At 44.6% G+C, this 18,612-nt stretch overlaps 1 protein-coding gene across 3 annotated transcripts in view; it reads right to left on the bottom strand.

Moving 5' to 3' along the window:
• Nucleotides 1-18,612, bottom strand: part of RNF25 (ring finger protein 25) — a 146,579-nt gene that overhangs the window by 58,721 nt on the left and 69,246 nt on the right. For all 3 annotated transcript variants that reach the window (XM_029606839.1, XM_029606841.1, XM_029606840.1), the window contains exons 5-6: nucleotides 17,204-17,273; nucleotides 8,548-8,619 (exon numbers count right to left, since the gene is read on the bottom strand). In XM_029606839.1, the coding sequence (XP_029462699.1) occupies nucleotides 8,548-8,619; nucleotides 17,204-17,273 (142 nt within the window). The remainder of the gene's footprint in view (nucleotides 1-8,547; nucleotides 8,620-17,203; nucleotides 17,274-18,612) is intronic.

The raw sequence follows: 18,612 nt of genomic DNA, 5'->3' as shown, positions 1-18,612 counted from the left end.
AGGGAGCTGCAGGTTCAGCTGCCTGAATCTGCTGGAGACAGAGAAATACTGAAGGGATGCAGGGTAGGCTCTGCCTGATATAGGATACCCTTTCAGTTTTTCTCTGTCTCCATCTGCTGGACCGGAGACTCAACCCATTGTCTGGTCTGATCCGGGTACATACAGGGAAAGACAGTTACCGGCGGGATTACTTCCTCTGAATCTTCAGAGCTTTCATCTGGACTAACCAGATGTGCCACCCTGCCTAGGACCCTCTGAGTTTGCCTAGGAATCTGCTCCCTCAAACCCCTAGGTCTTTTACCAGGCTGTGGTACAAGAGGCCCCTGAGTCTGAGCAGACTGCTGCCCTACTGCTTTCCTGGCCAAGTATGCCTTATGCATAAGCAGCACAAACTCAGGAGGAAAACACTGAGGAATCTTCAGAATCGTCCCGGAGGAGATCCCCCTCCTCATCAAAATTAGACTCCTGCCTGTCAACGAGGTTCTGAATTGCAGGGAACAAAGGAGGGGGAAAATCCTCAGGCCCCCCAAGGCTCTGAAGGATCCTCTGCCAAAGCAAAGATGGCCGCCATTACTGTGCCTGGCGGAAGGATATTTGTGTCCTTCTGAGATGCTCCTGCACTTGCTTTGTGCTTCCCTTGCAGCTCCGATGTCACAGCCAGCCCCCAAGCCACTCTCCCTTCCAGAGAGGCATCAGGAGCAGAGGCTGGTGCTCATCACTGCATGAGCGGCAGGCACTGCCAATTGCCATTCGCTGACCTTCAGTAAGCTGCGCCAATTCGACTGTGCAGGCCTGTCTGTATGGCTAACTACTGCCACCTTAGAACGCTTTAAAACAAAATAAAACAAAACAAAAAAAAAAAACTGGCCAGAATACCTTCCACAGCCCCCATAGCTACTACAGCCCTGCCTGCCCCCGCTCTGCCACTTTGAAGCTCATTTAACTTTTTTTTTTTTTTTTTTTTTTTAATAAAGCTATATTTCTCTCCCCCCAAGACTGCAGGATTTGCATGTCTGCCATCTGCTGCAGATAGAGAAATCCTGAGGGAATGCAGGCGGCACACCAGGTTATATGACAGTGCCAGTAAAACTCTTCTCTATCTCCATCTGCTGGAAGGGAGGCAAAACCCAGGAGTCTGGACTGATCTGGGTATGTACAGGAATATCTATTTTCTGTATTGTAGTTTACATTATCACTCAATGTATGCTGTAAACTGTAATCTGCACTGAATGTGTAATGGAATTGCAGAATGTAAGATTAGAAAATAAAATATATATGATATAAAAATAGTGTGCAGATTTTTTATTTTTTGGCATACAATTCCTTTGGGAATAAGCATTAATTACTCTCACAGTAACTAAACCGCCTAAGGATTAGGTACTTCAGGATTAATGTGGAATTTGCTCTCTGATCTCCTTCTACTATGAATAAAAGTAGCAAGGAGTCTGCATAAAAATGCATTCACTATATCAGAATAAAGGCATGCGTGAAACCTCTAAGGCCAGCAGAAAAGGAAAATCGGTTCTTACTTGCTAATTTTCATTCCTGTACCACAGATCAGTCCAGACTCCTGGATTTTGCCTCCCTTCCAGCAGATGGAGACAGAGAAGGTTTCGCAGTACTGACACACTGCAGGTGGCACACCAGTTTATATGCTAGTAAGCAAGCCAAGATGCTACTATACCTAAAGTAATGGATCAGTACTTAACACATCACCCCTGAACGAGCAGTAAGATGTGGAAAACCTTTAAAGGAAACGAGCCTTTTCAAGATGTGGTAGACCTGATTGACAAACTGAAGAGTAGTAAATCACCTGGACCGGATGGTATACACCCTAGAGTTCCGAAGGAACTCAAAAATGAAATTTCAGACCTATTAGTAAAAATTTGTAACATATCATTAAAAGCATCCATTGTACCTGAAGACTGGAGGATAGCTAATGTAACCCCAATATTTAAAAAGGGCTCCAGGGGCGATCCGGGAAACTACAGACCGGTTAGCCTGACTTCAGTGCCAGGAAAAATAGTGGAAAGTGTTCTAAACATCAAAATCACAGAACATATAAGAAAGACATTGTTTAATGGAACAAAGTCAGCATGGCTTTAGCCAAAGCAAGTCTTGCCTCACAAATCTGCTTCACTTTTTTGAAGGAGTTAATAAACATGTGGATAAAGGTGAACCGGTAGATGTAGTGTACTTGGATTTTCAGAAGGCGTTTGACAAGGTTACTCATGAGAGGCTTCTAGTAAAAGTAAAAAATCATGGGATAGGTGGCGATGTCCTTTCGTGGATTGCAAACTGGTTAAAAGACAGGAAACAGAGAGTAGGATTAAATGGACAATTTTCTCAAAGGAAGAGAGTGGACAGTGGAGTGCCTCAGGGATCTGTATTGGGACCATTACTTTTCAATATATTTATAAATGATCTGGAAAGAAATACGACGACTGAGTTAATCAAATTTGCAGATGATACAAAATTGTTCAGAGTAGTTAAATCACAAGCGGATTGTGATAAATTGCAGGAAGACCTTGCGAGACTGGAAAATTGGGCATCAAAATGGCAGATGAAATTTAATGTGGATAAGTGCAAGGTGATGCATATAGGGAAATATAACCCATGCCATAGTTACACAATGTTAAGTTCCGTATTAGATGCTACTACCCAAGAAAGATCTAGGCGTCATAGTGGATAACACATTGAAATAGTCTGTTCAGTGTGCTGCGGCAGTCAAAAAAGCAAACAGAATGTTGGGAATTATTAGAAAGGGAATGGTGAATAAAATGGAAAATGTCATAACGCCTCTGTATCGCTCCATGGTGAGACCGCACCTTGAATACTGTGTACAATTCTGGTCGCCGCATCTCAAAAAAGATATAATTGCGATGGAGAAGGTACAGAGAAGGGCTACCAAAATGATAAGGGGAATGGAACAGTTCCCCTATGAGGAAAGACTAAAGAGGTTAGAACTTTTCAGCTTGGAGAAGAGACGGCTGAGGGGGGATATGATAGAGGTGTTTAAAATCATGAGAGGTCTAGAACGGGTAAATGTGAATCTGTTATTTACTCTTTCAGATAATAGAAAGACTAGGGGGCACTCCATGAAGTTAGCATGTGGCACATTTAAAACCAATTGGAGAAAGTTCTTTTTCACTCAACGCACAATTAAACTCTGGAATTTGTTGCCAGAGGATGTGGTTAGTGCAGTTAGTATAGCTGTCTTTTAGCCAGTTGCAATCCACGAAAAGACATCGCCACCTATCCCATGACTTTTTACTTTTCCAAGAAGCCTCTCATGAGGAACTTTGTCAAACGCCTTCTGAAAATCCAAGTACACTACATCTACCGGTTCAACTTTATCCACATGTTTAACTCCTTCAAAAAAGTGAAGCAGATTTGTGAGGCAAGACTTGCCCTGGGTAAAGCCATGCTGACTTTGTTCCATTAAACCATGTCTTTCTATATGTTCTGTGATTTTGATGTTTAGAACACTTTCCACTATTTTTCCTGGCACTGAAGTCAGGCTAACTGGTCTGTAGTTTCCCGGATCGCCCCTGGAGCCCTTTTTAAATATTGGGGTTACATTAGCTATCCTCCAGTCTTCAGGTACAATGGATGATTTTAATGATAGGTTACAAATTTTTACTAATAGGTCTGAAATTTCATTTCTGAGTTCCTTCGGAACTCTGGGATGTATACCATCCGGTCCAGGTGATTTACTACTCTTCAGTTTGTCAATCAGGTCTACCACATCTTCTAGGTTCACCGTGATTTGATTCAGTCCATCTGAATCATTACCCATGAAAACCTTCTCCATTAACGGTACCTCCCCAACATCCTCTTCAGTAAACATCGAAGCAAAGAAATCATTTAATCTTTCTGCGATGGCCTTATCTTCTCTAAGTGCCCCTTTAACCCTACGATCATCTAACGGTCCGACTGACTCCCTCACAGGCTTTCTGCTTTGGATATATTTAAAAAGGTTTTTACTGTGAGTTTTTGCCTCTACAGCCAACTTCTTTTCAAATTCTCTCTTAGCGTGTCTTATCAATGTCTTACATTTAACTTGCCAACGTTTGTGCTTTATCCTATTTTCTTCTGTTGGATCCTTCTTCCAATTTTTGAATGAAGATCTTTTGGCTAAAATAGCTTCTTTCACCTCCCCTTTTAACCATGCCGGTAATCGTTTTGCCTTCTTTCCACCTTTCTTAATGCGTGGAATACATCTGGACTGTGCTTCTAGAATGGTATTTTTTAACAATGACTTTTGTAGCTGCTCCTTTCAGTTTTTTCTAACAAATTTTCTCATTTTATCAAAGTTTCCCTTTTGAAAGTTTAGCATGAGAGCCATGGATTTGCACACCGTTCCTCTTCCAGTCATTAAATCAAATTTGATCATATTATGATCACTATTGCCAAGCGGCCCCACCACCGTTACCTCTCTCACCAAGTCCTGTACTCCACTGAGAATTAGATCTAAAATTGCTCTCTCTCTTGTTGGTTCCTGAACCAATTGCTCCATAAAGCTATCATTTATTCCATCCAGGAATGTTATCTCTCTAGCCAGTGAATTTTGGGGTAATTGAAGTCTCCCATTATTATCGCACTACCAATTTGGTTAGCTTCCCTAATTTCTCTTAGCATTTCACTGTCCATCTCACCATCTTGACCAGGTGGATGGTAGTATACTCCTATCACTATAGTCTTCCCCGACATACAATGGATTTCTACACATAAAGATTCAATTTTGTATTCAGTCTCATGCAGGATGTTTATCCTGTTGGACTCTATGCCATCCCAGACATAAAGTGCCACACCTCCTCTTGGGTGCTCCTCTCTGTCATTGCGATATAATTTGTACCCCGGTATAGCACTGTCCCATTGGTTATCCTCTTTCCACCATGTCTCTGAGATGCCAATTAAGTCTATGTCATCATTCACTGCTATATATTCTAATTCTCCCATCTTACTTCTTAGACTTCTGGCATTAGCATACAAACATTTACTTGCCAGGTTCTTATGCCCTGGATTGGCCACTGTTGGAAACAGATTGCTGGGCTTGATGGACCTTTGGTCTGACCCAGTATGGAATGTTCTTATGTTGTAAACCTATTGCCTCCTTCAGCCACAGTGCTATGGTGGATTTCGAAGCCTTATGACCCTTTTTTTTTTTTGTGCCACTCCACAGCACAAACAGGCATTTGAACGCACGTTTTCGACGCGCTAGCTTTACCCCTTATTCAGTAAGGGGTAATAGTGCGTCGAAAACCCTCCTGAAACTAATAGCACCCGCAACATGCAAATGCATGTTGATGGCCCTATTAGTTATTCCCGCGCGATTCACTAAGTAAAATGTGCAGCCAAGCCGCACATTTTACTTTCGGAAATTAGCGCCTACCCAAAAGGTAGGCGTTAATTTCTGTTGGCACCGGGAAAGTGCACCGGGAAACTGCTTTTCTGTACACCCTCCGACTTAATATCATGGCGATATTAAGTCGGAGGTCCCAAAGTAAAAAATAATTAAAAGAAAAATTTTTTAAATCTGCCCGCAGCCCGCGGGTTGAAAACCGGACACTCAATTTTGCTGGTGTCCGGTTTTCGAACCCGTGGCTGTCAGCGGGCTCCAGAACAGATGTCAGAAAAATTGAGCGTCGGCTGTCAAACTCGTTGACAGCCGCCACTCCTGTCAAAAAAAGAGGCGCTAGGGACGCGCTAGTGTAGGCACAAGGGGACACCATGAACAAATCCTTTAGCAGTCAATCAAATTCTAAAGCTTAACCTTGACTTATCACCATTAGGACCCACTGGCTCGTGGTAATCTTTGCCTGTTCCTCGAAGAAAAGAGCTAACCTGCCACCTATGGAGAGTTCAGAGGAGTGGACCGGCCTCTCTCATTGAAAGGACATAGGGTCTCAGTGCTCCCTGGCTGGAACCGTCTCTGTTTGGTCTTCGGCCTCAAAAAGGCTGATTCCAGAAATGTTGTCTTCTGGAGCCTTGTTTCTGAGCTCCTTCTGAAGCTTAATTCTGCTTAAAATGCCGATTGGACCGAAAACAAGGCCGCATAGAGGAGGAACCTCTGGGGATCTTTGGCTTATCCTCCGGCAGCTTACGTCCCTTATTCTTGCCCAGTAGCTTCAGAAGTTCCTCTAAGTCCTCCCTAAAAAAGGAACTTTCCTTTGAAAGGTAATGCTCCTAGCTGAGACCTAGACCAAACATCCACCGACCAGTTCCATAACCAAAGAAGCCACCTGGCGGAGACCACGGTCATCATGGTCCTGGAGGGAGTCTGGATGAAATCGTATAAGGCATCCACCCCATAGGCCACCATGACTTCCAGCCACTCGGCCTGTTCGGTCTCAGAGGCTGATATTGCCTTCCCAGACTGCAATTGCTGCACCCAGCACAACCCAGTCTGAAGCATGAGGCTGCCGCACACTGCAGCACAAAAGCCCAGAACAGAGACCTCAAATATCTTCTTAAGATGTACCTCCAATTTCTTATCTTGCATACTCTTCAGCGCAGCAGACCCCGCCAACGGAATAGTTGTCTTCTTTGTAACCGCCGACATTGAGGCATCCACCTTCGGAAGCCCCAACAAATCCAATGTATCTTCTTGTAATGGATACAGTTTATCCATAGCTCTGCCAACTTTCAAACCTGTCTCTGGAGTCACCCACTTCCGGAACGCAAGTATCTTCACTGACTTATGCAACAGGAAGGCCTTTGCAGGACCCCTTAAGCCCTCCATAACTAGGTCCTCTTCTTCATAATCTGACCCGACTCACGGTCCCTCGATTCCCTGCTTAAGGACAAATGGAATCAGTGGCCACAATTCTTCCCTGTGAAAGACATGGACCATCTTTGGATTGTCACCTTCCACAGTTGGAGCTTGTCCCTGCCCTTTATCTGAATCCAGATGGTCCATAGGAGAATGTGGTCGAGGAAGATCCTCCACCAGAAGCATTCCAACATCAGAGTGTCCCGAAGACTCGTTTGCATCCTCCGACCGGGTAGCCTGACTCAGGATTCTCCGAACCTGGGTAGCCCTCCTTGCCCGTGCCCTCTTACACTTGATAGGGCATGAATCCTGTGGACCTCCAATCCTGGAAGGGCAACGTCCCGTGGTTCTCCTGGCGAGATATGCCTTGTGGAGAAGGAGCTCAAACTCGGGGGAAACTTACCTGCCCCAGCCCCCTCTTCATCAGACAGATGTGCCCGGGACCCCTGGGCTTCCTGTTGACTGGGGGCAATGGTAGGTGGAGGGATTTCTCCTCTCCCTGCTTCTCAGCTGATGCAGCAAGGCATGGCTAAAATGGCTTCCGTTCCCGCTGAAACACAGAAAGTGTCATCAGCTGTGCTGGCAATCTCTGTGATCCCTGTGGAGCTCTGAAGCTTGCTCACGCCACTGGCAGCTGTGCCTGACCCTCCTCACCTTCGGGTAGGCGTTGGGAACAGAAGCCATCTTGCGAGAGGCGCGCCTGCCCGTGCAGGAAACACAGCCGCCGCAGAAAACCACGACCCCAGATGGGAGCGATCGCCTGCCCAGCTGCCCCATCGCCAGAACAAAGCGAAACAGCAAGGAACAAAGGCACACCCCGCTAACACCTTCTTTACTTTTTTTTTTTTTTTTTTTTTTTTTTTTTAATAAGCTTTAAGAAAAAGGCAGCAACAAAGAAAGAGATACTTCCCTTATCTGAACAGGATGCTGTGGTCATCCTTCTAGAGTTGGTAGAGGGAACTGAACCATCAGATATCCCCCCCTCAGCGGCAAACAAGACAGAGCCAAAAGGGTCTCCATATCCACCTCTGCACCAGAAGGGTTGGCCCCACCAGGACATACCAACTTTCTGGGAGAAATTCTTCTCTTATTTTATTATTATTTATTATTATTTTTTTGTACTACTCCTCAGACTGCAGGTTCTGCACCACCACAATTTGCTGGAGACAGATAAATACTGGTGGACTGCAGGTGGCACACAGGTTATATTCCAGTGTCGGTGAAACTTTCTCTGTCTCCATCTGCTGGAAGGGAGGCAAAACCCAGAAGTCTGGACTGATCTGGGTATGTACAGGGAATGACAGAATTTCATGACCTCAGTCAGTTTTCTGTAATTAGATATAAGTATTTACGGTTGTATTATTCACTCTAAATGTATTCATCTCAATAAATGAATTGCTCTGCTTTTCATAAATTGTTTCTGGGGTATATTTATGTTAATGATTGGCTGCTCCTCCCAGGCCATATATACAGTAATCCCTACTCAGTTCTTGTTACATTATGAGATATAAGGCCAAGCAATTCAAGTGGTACTAAATAACAAGTTCAGAGAATACAATGAAAAACACAAAATTTGCTCTTATTTATCCCAGTAGCATATAGGGCACCTGGATTCAAAATTCACAGGCTCAACAGCATTACCCCTGAGAGTTTACAATCCAAGTTCTGAATGTTGGGAGGTTAAATTATATGCTTATTTTGTACAGTAAGCAATGGAGAGGAGGATCAAATCCTCTATCGGCTGATGGATCGCTGGACCTGCAACTCCTCACCTGGAATCCATAGAGGCAGATCACACACTGGCCATGTGGAATGTTGTTATCTGTTAGGAGCTCCTTTCCTTTCTACAAAGACAAGAGAATGAATGAATGAGGGATAGAGGGGACCGGGAGAGAAAGGAAATTGGATGAGATGGACAGAAGGGAAAAGGGGATGGAATGATGCTATGCCATCTCTCAGGGCATGGAGTAGAGCTGGGACATCCTGATCATTTGGTACCTGTGGAGAAATTATTATGGGATAGGGGGCTTAGATATTAATTTCTACCCTTCAAAGCAAACCTATGGTTCAGGAATGGTGAGGTAACAGAACAGGAATTGTCATAGATAATTCACAGTTCCCATTTAAAACAATTTTAATTCTATGTTTGACAATATGGTTTAGTTGCCACTGTGCCAAAAAAATCCCTAAACTACTACTACTCTTGTATTTACTTTCTCAGAAAGAGAGACCAGAATGAATGAAAGATAAGAAAGTAAATGTAAGTGTAGTTGTAGTTTAGGGACTTTTTGGCACAATGGCAACTAAACCATATCGATCATCAACCTGGCATGGGCATCAAAGTCTACTGCCAAAGACAACTTTTACCAACCTAATAACCTTATGGCATACGAAGCTGGAAACACCTACATGGACAAGGATTACCATGTCAGCTGATGAACGTACTGACAGGGGTACACCTGAAAAAGGAGATGTCAATTGTTAAGTGACTGCAACATGGGTCTCTTTTGGGAGATCACCCAGCCTCTGATAACATGCAGCCATGGACAGGGTGAATTGTCTGAAGGCATACATGTCATTTGGGATGCAGAGAGGATGGAACCCTCCCCTCAGTGGTAGAATATCACCCAAATATGACAATGATTGATAGGAGAAGTCACAAAGTGAAAATATGCAAGCTATGACCAGTAGATATCAGAAGAGGCACTCCCCCCATGTACGAGAAATTCTTATCTGCTGCTGGAGCCAACATTAGGCATAGCACCGCCTGAGATTAGAAGTCTCCTTACCGTGCTATGCCTTTCACAAAGAATTAGAAATCTCCTCTTTACAAGGCTATGCCTTTCACAAAGCAGAGAAGATGACAATTGAGAAATTACTACTTACCTGATAATTTCCTTTTCTTTAGGATAGTCAGATTAATCCAGAACCAGCGGGTTATGCACCTCTATGAGCAAATGGAGACGGAGCAAAGCTGACATCACAGTATATATACTCCTGAGGTGACATCAGCCTACCAGTATTCTCTTCAAAAGCCAACCATGGACAGACTAACAAAAACTTGATTAACAACAGACAACCATTTCAGTACTCAGTCAACCGGAAACACTGAGCTCAGACAAAGAATGTTTCAACCCCAGTCTAGGGACTTGACTAACACTTACCAGTAACCTCTGGAACATGTAGCCATGCAGGAGGACCATAACACAATCATTCAGCAGCCAAGGACAGGAAGCTGGATTCATCTGACTATCCTAAAGAAAAAGAAATCATCAGATAAGTAGTAATTTCTCAGTTCTTAGTATCTAGTCAGATGAATCCAGAACTAGTGGGATGTACCCAAGCTACTCCCGAATAGGGCGGGAGACTGCCCGTGGTTCAGTCAAAACTGCACATGGAAAGGCTGCGTCCTCTCGGGCCTGCACATCCAGACTATAATATCTGGAAAAGGTGTGCAAGGAGGAATACATCATAGCTCAGCAAATATCGACAGGAACAACAATTTAACTTCCGCCCATGACACTGCCTGAGCCTTAGTGGAATGAGCCCTAACCAGAGAAAGCAACGATTGTTCAGCATCCACGTATGCAGTCAATAATACCTCCTTAATACAGTCATCTACTGTAGCTCGTAAAGCCAGCTTGCCCTGTTTACTTCCACCATGGAGGACAAACAGGTGATCTGTCTTCCTAATAGGTTTAGAAACCTCACGATACGTCTCTTAACATCCAAACAGGCGATACTCCTCCGCATTTCTTTCCCTATCCAGAGATGGCTGGGAAATGGGCTGATTCAAGTGAAAACGTGAGACCACTTTTTGCAAAAGGAAGGAACAGTATGTAGCTATACCACCCCTGGACTCACTTGAAAGAATGGCTCCTGGCAAAACAAGGCCTGCAGTTCGGAAATTTGACACACAGAACAAATCGCCACAAGAAACACAGTTTTCAAGGTCAGTATTGCAAGGAAAGGTTACGCATCAGTCTGAATGTAGGGCCCGCTAAAAAATCCAAAACCAAATTAAGACTCCACTAGGGCAATGGTAACCGCAAGGTGGCAATCACCGCAGTAGAACATCCACATTTCAGCAAGGGAGCTCCCTCAAGGACCATACCCTAGAAGTGGTGCCATAGGCCAAGGGTGCATATATGTCCTCTTCAGTGCCCCTTGCTGTCTCGTTGCAGCCCACAGTCTCAGGACTATTCGATTTGGCTCCTCCTGCTGATTCGCCCCATTTACAGGCCATTTTCTCCAACTCATTCCCAAACAAGAGCGAGCTTTTAAAGGGCAACATCATAAGGTTAGTGTTACAGGGAGCGCTAGGAAGAAGAGGGGCTCTGAGGAAGTGCCAAGGCAGGCTAGAAGTATCCAAGCACGGGCGGACAAGCTGAGGACCAGGAGCCCTGACCTCTGCCGAACCTGAGCACATCGAGAGAGACCCAACAATGCACTGTTAGTCTCTGGAGTAGCCCTCCGGCCACTGGATAGCCCTTTCGGTCCTGCCGCTGGGTACAACAGATGCGACTGGATGGACAGAGGCTGAGGGCAGGAACAAGAAGTCTCAGACGAAGACTCAGACGTAGACTCAGGTTTCTCAAGGGACTCAGACAAGGATTCAGGTTGCTTGGAGATTTCAGGTGAAGGTTCAGAATTATGGAAAAAGTACTGAGTGAGTGCTGCATCGCCGCACACCCTACACAGCCACTCATGGCTGGTCGCGGACCACGTTGAAGGCGAAGCAGACTCTGGCAAATTCTTTAGGCATGGATGGAAGCAGACACCAGGGACTCCTAAGACCAGGACAGGATTCAAGATATTTATTTATTTATTTAACTCTTTTCTATACCGACCTTCATGGTTAGAACCATATCAGATCGGTTCTAAACATACAGGATTCAAGACTCAGGATACTCTGAACTAGGCATTAAAAACAAGGGTCTTCCGGAGACTGGCACTGCAGACTGAAGAAGGTAATGCACCACCTCAGGACACAGAACATCTGGACACAGAACATCTGGTCAGGACTGGACATCTGGGTTTCGGACCTCCAGGACACTCAGTCAAGAGCATCAAGGAGGTTCCTAGAGACAGAACATCTATGCGTCGAGACATCTGGAGAACAGGACATCTGGAATATCAGGAACATCAAGGCAACAACATCAAGAACCAACGAGACGGAGACACAGGATCCGACGAGAGACCAGGAACACAGAAGAAGACGAGGGAATTCCCATAAGGAACGGAATGCCTTGAAGAAGCTGGCAATGTAGAGAAGTCCAGGAGCGGACTGGCTCCTTGCAAAGGCAGTGAAGAACTGCTGAAGGGCCCCTTTTATAAGGCAGAAGAGGAACACCCAAGATGACATCATCAGGAGGGGCCACGGGACTACTCCCACCACGGGCCATTTAAAACCTGGAGAGAGGCGCAGCCTCACGCCTAGGGGCAGGACCCTGGAGAGCGGTGTCCATGCCGCAAAGAAGGAAGTTGGAGGTGGCACTAGGCTGCAGAGCAGGGCCCAATGTCGGAGGCGGCTTCCTGCCACAGAAAGGAGGCTGGGGGTGGCTCCATGCTGCGGAGGAAGAGCTAACGGCAGGGGCTCCCCGTGCAGGGGAGAAGACGGCGGCGGCCTCCAGGCCGCATGGAAGCACAGCGGTGGATTTCTGCCGCCGCAAGGCAAGGAAAATGATGGTGGCCTCCGGGCCAAGTGGAGATGGCGTTGGCAGCCTCCTGGCCGCAAAGCTAAATGATGGCGGTTCCGAGCCGCGTAGAGAAGGCATCGGCGATTTCCAGACCGCATGGGGCACGGCAGTGGCGCTATCCCGCCACGAAGCAGGATATCAGCAGCCTCCGGGTTGTGGAGGAAGGATGGCAGAGAAGTGAGAGGCTGCTCGCGGCCCTAGCCATGAGCAGAATCATAACAGATAGCCTTGGAGATTGCACTGACCAACAAATTTCTCAGCCATAACCGACATCTGGCCGCTATAGTGAAGCCACCCCTCTGGCTGAGTCGCGGACCAAATCGCAGCCCACATCTGCAAAAAGACGGCTACTGGCTCTATAACTGACCTGGAATTCACTCCAGATTTATCGACCTCCTGAGAGAGAAGTAAACAAGAGAGTGAGCCACCAGAGAACAACAAGAAGCTATCTGCATAGTCATCACCACTGCTTCAAATGCTTGCTTAAGGATGGCCTCAATCCTTCTATTGTGCACATCCTTCAAGGCCCTTCCCTCCCTCCATGGGGATAGTCATCTGGTTGGAGATGGCACAGACAAGCACGTCCATTTTCGGAAAACATAAATGCTCTGTCGCCACTGGATCCAGGGGGTAAAGGCCTTCCAGAACCCGACACCCTTTGAAATTAGCCTCTGGGGCGCCCCACTCAAGATCAATCAATTCTTAAATGGCCTTCAGGGAAAATACAAGAGGCTTTACGCAAAGAAATTAAAATGAGATTTTTCTTTGGCTCAGACATGGAATCTGCCCCAGTTACTTCCAGCATCTTTAATGTCTGGGAAATCAGAGCCGGTAGCTCATCTCTATGAGAGAACCACAACAGTCCCTATATGGTTCTAGTCCTGGAGGAATTTCCCCATCCTTCAGAGTTAGGATCGGTCTCATCATCCGTACTATCCAGATCCCTATCAGGAAAACCTGCTACCGATCTAGGTGTACATCAACGCTTAACCATAGCACCAGGCGAGTGAGGTCACCACCTGTGACTATGACCTGGTCGGGACTGAGGACTGCACCTGAAGAAAGGATTGCAAGCCTTGAAAAAAATTCTACCCAAGAAAAGGCAGAAGAACACATGCCAAAACCAGAAGGCACCTGTGCTGTGCCCACTGAGCTACCTTCCCCTGCTGACGAAGGGAGTTCCAAGGTCAGGCGACCCTCCTGACATTTCTTTACCTAGGCCCTCATCAGGCTGGGAAGAATCAGGCTTAGCAAAATCAGAGGAAGATAATTCTCCCTGAGCCTCTGAGCAATGCTGGCACAAGTTAGAGCGAACGCCAGGCTGAGATGCCCGAATATGACAAGTACACAGAGGGTAAGGCGCTTAGGTTTATTAACTACAGGCGCCATCAGTCTGTCAGTTTGCTTAACAGGTGACTGAAGGTGTGCGTCAGCTGAATTCATGCTGTAAAATATGTATGTGCACAAAATGTAGGTGTCCAAAACTTAGGCGTTGCAAAGCTAGACATCACAAACATAAGCACACAACCAATGTGCCCAAATTGAGCACAGAGGAAAGCGTGCGCCTAATACGGACACTATCACCTGGAAGGCCAAGCAGGCGCCCAAATAAGGTCCAAAAACTGGATGCACAACCTGGACACACAGCCAGGCGCATTTGCAGGAACCGATAGTCCTGAAGAAGGCAGCCTAAGGCAAAGGAAAAGAAGCTTGAAAACACTGCCACGGCCTACCACACAGTGCAAAGAAAAGCCTACAAGCAGGACCTAGCCCAAAAGGGCTGGTCAACGGCCAGGCTGCCCACATCCCTTAACCTCCCTCGGGGGCGGGAATGAACTTTGGAACGGCGCTCCGAGCACAGACACTAGAGGAAAGAGGAAAACTTCCTTCTCTGTCTCTCTTTTCTTTTTTTTTTGTTTAAGCCTTACCTGAGTTCAGCCCTTCCCAGCTGAGTACAGAGATGGTCTCTGGCTGCAGAGGGAAGGGGGGGAAAAGGTATATATTATCACCGCTGCGCTCGGCTTCCTGCACCTGCTGCCTTTCAGCTGTTTTAACAGCTAAGTCCATGTTGGCTGATAAAGCCAGCTACCGGACCAAGGCACTCATCTGAGGGACCACGGAAAACATCTCAGGAATTTTCAACTGGGGGAGGGACCATTTGGTATCACCGCAGGAGCAGGGTGAATTACATTTCCTTTTTATTTCTCCTTCTAAAACTTGAAGCAATCTTCAGTAGGGAGATGCAAGTCCACCATTTACTGGAGACGGAGAATACTAGTAGGCTGTCATTGCAGGAGTATATATATTGTGATGTCAGCTTTGCTCTGAGGTGCATAACCCATTAGTTCTGGATTCATCTGACTATACACTAAGAAAGATTTACTTTCAGTTATTTCCTGGTTCTCAAGTAAACCTGAAGATTCAGACTAATCCTACACCTGAGGGATTTGAAAACATTACTGAAAGATAAAAAGTTCTGCATGGTTTCCCCTAGGCACCATTTTCCCACTCTTAAATCAGTGCGAGAACGATTTGTTGGATTTCCAAAAGGTGTATTCTATAAACTTGACAATCCCGAGGACTCAAGATGTCTGGGTGAAAAACTTCAGCATATACTTACAGAGATATCTTTTATTACATGGACTGGAAAACTGGTTATTTCTCCTGGATCTAGTCAAAACATGATCTTATCTTTGATTGGGTGGCATTATAGGTGGAGTGTCTTAGATTCATTGTCTAAAGGAACAGAGGATTGCATCTTTGGCTTTTGAGAGTCAATTCAACCATCATGCTCTGGTGAGGGAGCTGAGTCCAGTTAATTCCAAGGACTGCCTGGGCACAATACTTCAAAGTTGCCTTCTTGTTAATAGGTAGCATTAAATCTGGGTGTTCCTACATCCTCTTCTGGGACACTTCCAGCAGAAAGTGTATAGCACTGCCACATAATTCTTCGCTGTATATAGTTACTTCACAAGCTGAGTGAAGGTGACCTGGACTATCCTATGAATTTCAAATGAAATGGGATGAGCTGTGTCATCTTCTGCACAAAATAATGAAGGAAAATATATTTTCGTAAGAAACAATTGCCTGCCAGCTGCAGAGAGGGTTCTGAAGGGAAGTCTGAAAATGTCCTTGTCATCAGTGCTGTCAGACAAGTCAAAATCAAGAGTGTGCAGACTCCTCAGATGCTAGAGTGAAGGACTGAGGTGGTGTCTGAGGATGGGCCAGCTCAAGCACTATACATGCAGGATGATAAGTTTAACATGCAATCAGTCCAGAACAAAATTGGTAATGGTCATCATCACAATTACACGCAAAGAAGTCAATTCCACTATTGATACAGTGATTGTTAGCACATGTGCATAAACTCAAATTGGTGTCAACAAGTCTATTGGCATCAAAGTGCCCAATGAACATAGCTGGATACCCTGTGGCATTGAAAACCTCCAAGATTTATTTCCATTCTAACCATGGCTAGAGATAATAGAGGGATAGGCATTGTAGGGGACTGAATATCCTTGAAAGCCATATGGAGGATCCATATAAACTCTGTGGGATAGTTTTGTGGAGAGCAGTGAAGCAGTGCGGCTCACCCTGGGAGGAAAAGCTCTGTTGGTTTTCTTGGTGCAGCTGCTTTAGCATGTGGGGCACATCCCCCATTGTCCAAGCTGAGGAGCAGAGAAGTCAAAGCCTCTGTTTAATTTTGGCATGTGATTGCTTCGACTCAAGTCCTTGCAATGTTTCAAGCTTGGGAGAAATTGCCCCTGCTCAAACTTATTCTGAGTCTAAAGTGTCATTGGGTTAAGAACCACTTCGATGAGGCTTATTACAAGCTGCAAAATTAGTCAGTTGGGCTTTGAGGAAGGTTTATTTGATCTGGACAGATAGGCTAAAAGCCTCTCCTACCAAGCTTGAATTGCTCCTGGCAACATCTTAAACACAGAAGCCGCATGAAAAAGATGTCATGGCCTTTGCCCAAACACTTGCAGCATTCAATATGATAATCTATCAGGGACATGTTCTCAAGCACTCTGGGCAATTCAAAGCCACTGTCCTGCTTCTCAGTCATAATGATGAAAATAAATGAAAAAAAAAAAATCAAATTTGGAAGAAATCCTTTCAGAAATGAAAAAAAGACCCAAAGAAAAAATATTCACAACCAGGCTGCCAGCGCTGAACAAGGTTAGTTAAGCCAAAGTTGGAATTTATGAACAGCAACAATGAAAACAAAGAAATGTTAAAATTGCAGAAAACCTAAGGCAATTGAAGAGAACTGCCATTGCCACCTCTTCCCCTCCCCCCCAAAGGAAAATTTGGCAAAATAAAATGCTCTAAGGATTACAAGGAGCAGGAAAGACTAAGGCTAACAGGCCCACAATAGCTGCATGAGATGACCGGCAGGCTGTCTTTTTCCAACAGAAAAGATATAAACTGAGAAAATGCAGGTCCAGTGGTGCACAGGAAACCAGAATGCATGCCAAGAAAACTCTGGAAAGAGTTTCCACAGCTGCACAAGAGTCATGTGACTCAATTACATAGCTCTGCTGCACCTGCAACAGAAGGAATATTCACAAAGCTGGATTAGAAATGTTTTACTACAGCAAACATGTTTCTATTACAAAAGCGTAGTCAGTACTGAACCATAAACCAACAACTGTGCCATGAGCAGTCAGGGGGTGGGGTAGGTTCATAAGCTGTCAACTCCTCACCCTTTTTCCTCATTTCTCACCTCAATCAGATCGTACATAATGGGGGACCCCAGCCCAGTTTCCGCCACTATTTTCAGCTTCTGTGAGATGCTGGAAAGTAGACAGAGAGAAGACAGTTTCAGAGAGAACTGGGGCAAAGAGATTATCAGCACTAATTTCTTCTTTTTCCATGCCACCATGATAATAAATCACATATACTGCTGAGGAGGAAATGGCTTCATGATTAGAGGAACAGATTGAGAACCAAAAGACCAGAGTGAAAGTTCTGTCTCCACCATTGATTTTCACTGTGATCTTAGGCATGGTCACCATCACCCATTGTCTCAAGCAGTGGTTTCTCAAACTTTTTTCTGTCAGGACACACCTGACAGATGGTTCTCACATGCATGACACTGAACACATGATCATCATGGGGCGAAATGTAAAAGTACAGTTTGCATCCACAGGAACCCCCCTGACCCACAATTATGGATGTAAAGCAAAATTACGACATTCCCCATACAACTCACCCTACAAAAAAGATATTCTGGTTCTGGTGTCATCTCAGTAACAACACCACAAACTCCTACAACCAGGCTCAATAGCCCTACTTATGAAAAGACAGCAGTTTATCACCAATGCATGTCCTCTTGAGAAAACACAACAAATAAGACTGATACAAACGCTTACATGCTAGTAAAATACCTCACCTCGGTCACATTTATTTATTTATTTCCAAATTTTTATATACCATCATTCGGTAGGTTCCATCACAACTGTTTACAACATTTGCATACAATTTCTAATCCAGTTTCATTTCCTACATTCATACATAAAATACAATAAAGGAAAATAAAATAATTAAAATTCATTGCAAATCAAAACATGCTTCAAATATATAAAAAATTAAATTAAATAAGAGCAGTAGTTAATATCAGAAATAAAAATTTTAAAAAATCCAATAAAATTTTTTTATAAAACTATTAAAGCAGATCAGTATTGAAATTAATAAAATAATTCAATGATAAAGTGAGTAGCTAATGGTGAAATAATTATTTGAGCAGGTAATTAGTGATCTTTTTGCTGATAGAAGGTTAAGTGAATGGTATATCAACTGGTGGTAAATATTAGTGACTTTCACAGTATGCCTTCCTGAACAGCCACATACACAGAACCGACCTAACATACTCCCAGGACCTGCAGTAATGCACAAACTAATACACACACAGTTACACCTGTATTATGGAATGCATTCAAACAGGAGCAACCCTATCTATGAAAAGGCAACACTACAAATATTAAATCAGGTCCTAAACACCAATACACCTCCTATTAGGAAAACAGAACTAGCCAAGCAGCTATAGATCCCAACACAGAAATAATTGTATAATTATACTAATAAGCAGAATAAATGTTTCACAACAACTATGAACAGAATAATATCCAACAA

This window comes from Rhinatrema bivittatum, chromosome 6 (assembly GCF_901001135.1).
Source record: "Rhinatrema bivittatum chromosome 6, aRhiBiv1.1, whole genome shotgun sequence".
Classification (NCBI taxonomy): Eukaryota; Metazoa; Chordata; class Amphibia; order Gymnophiona; family Rhinatrematidae; genus Rhinatrema; species Rhinatrema bivittatum.
Note: the sequence above shows the minus strand (reverse complement) of the source record. Positions and strands in the feature narration are given on the sequence as shown.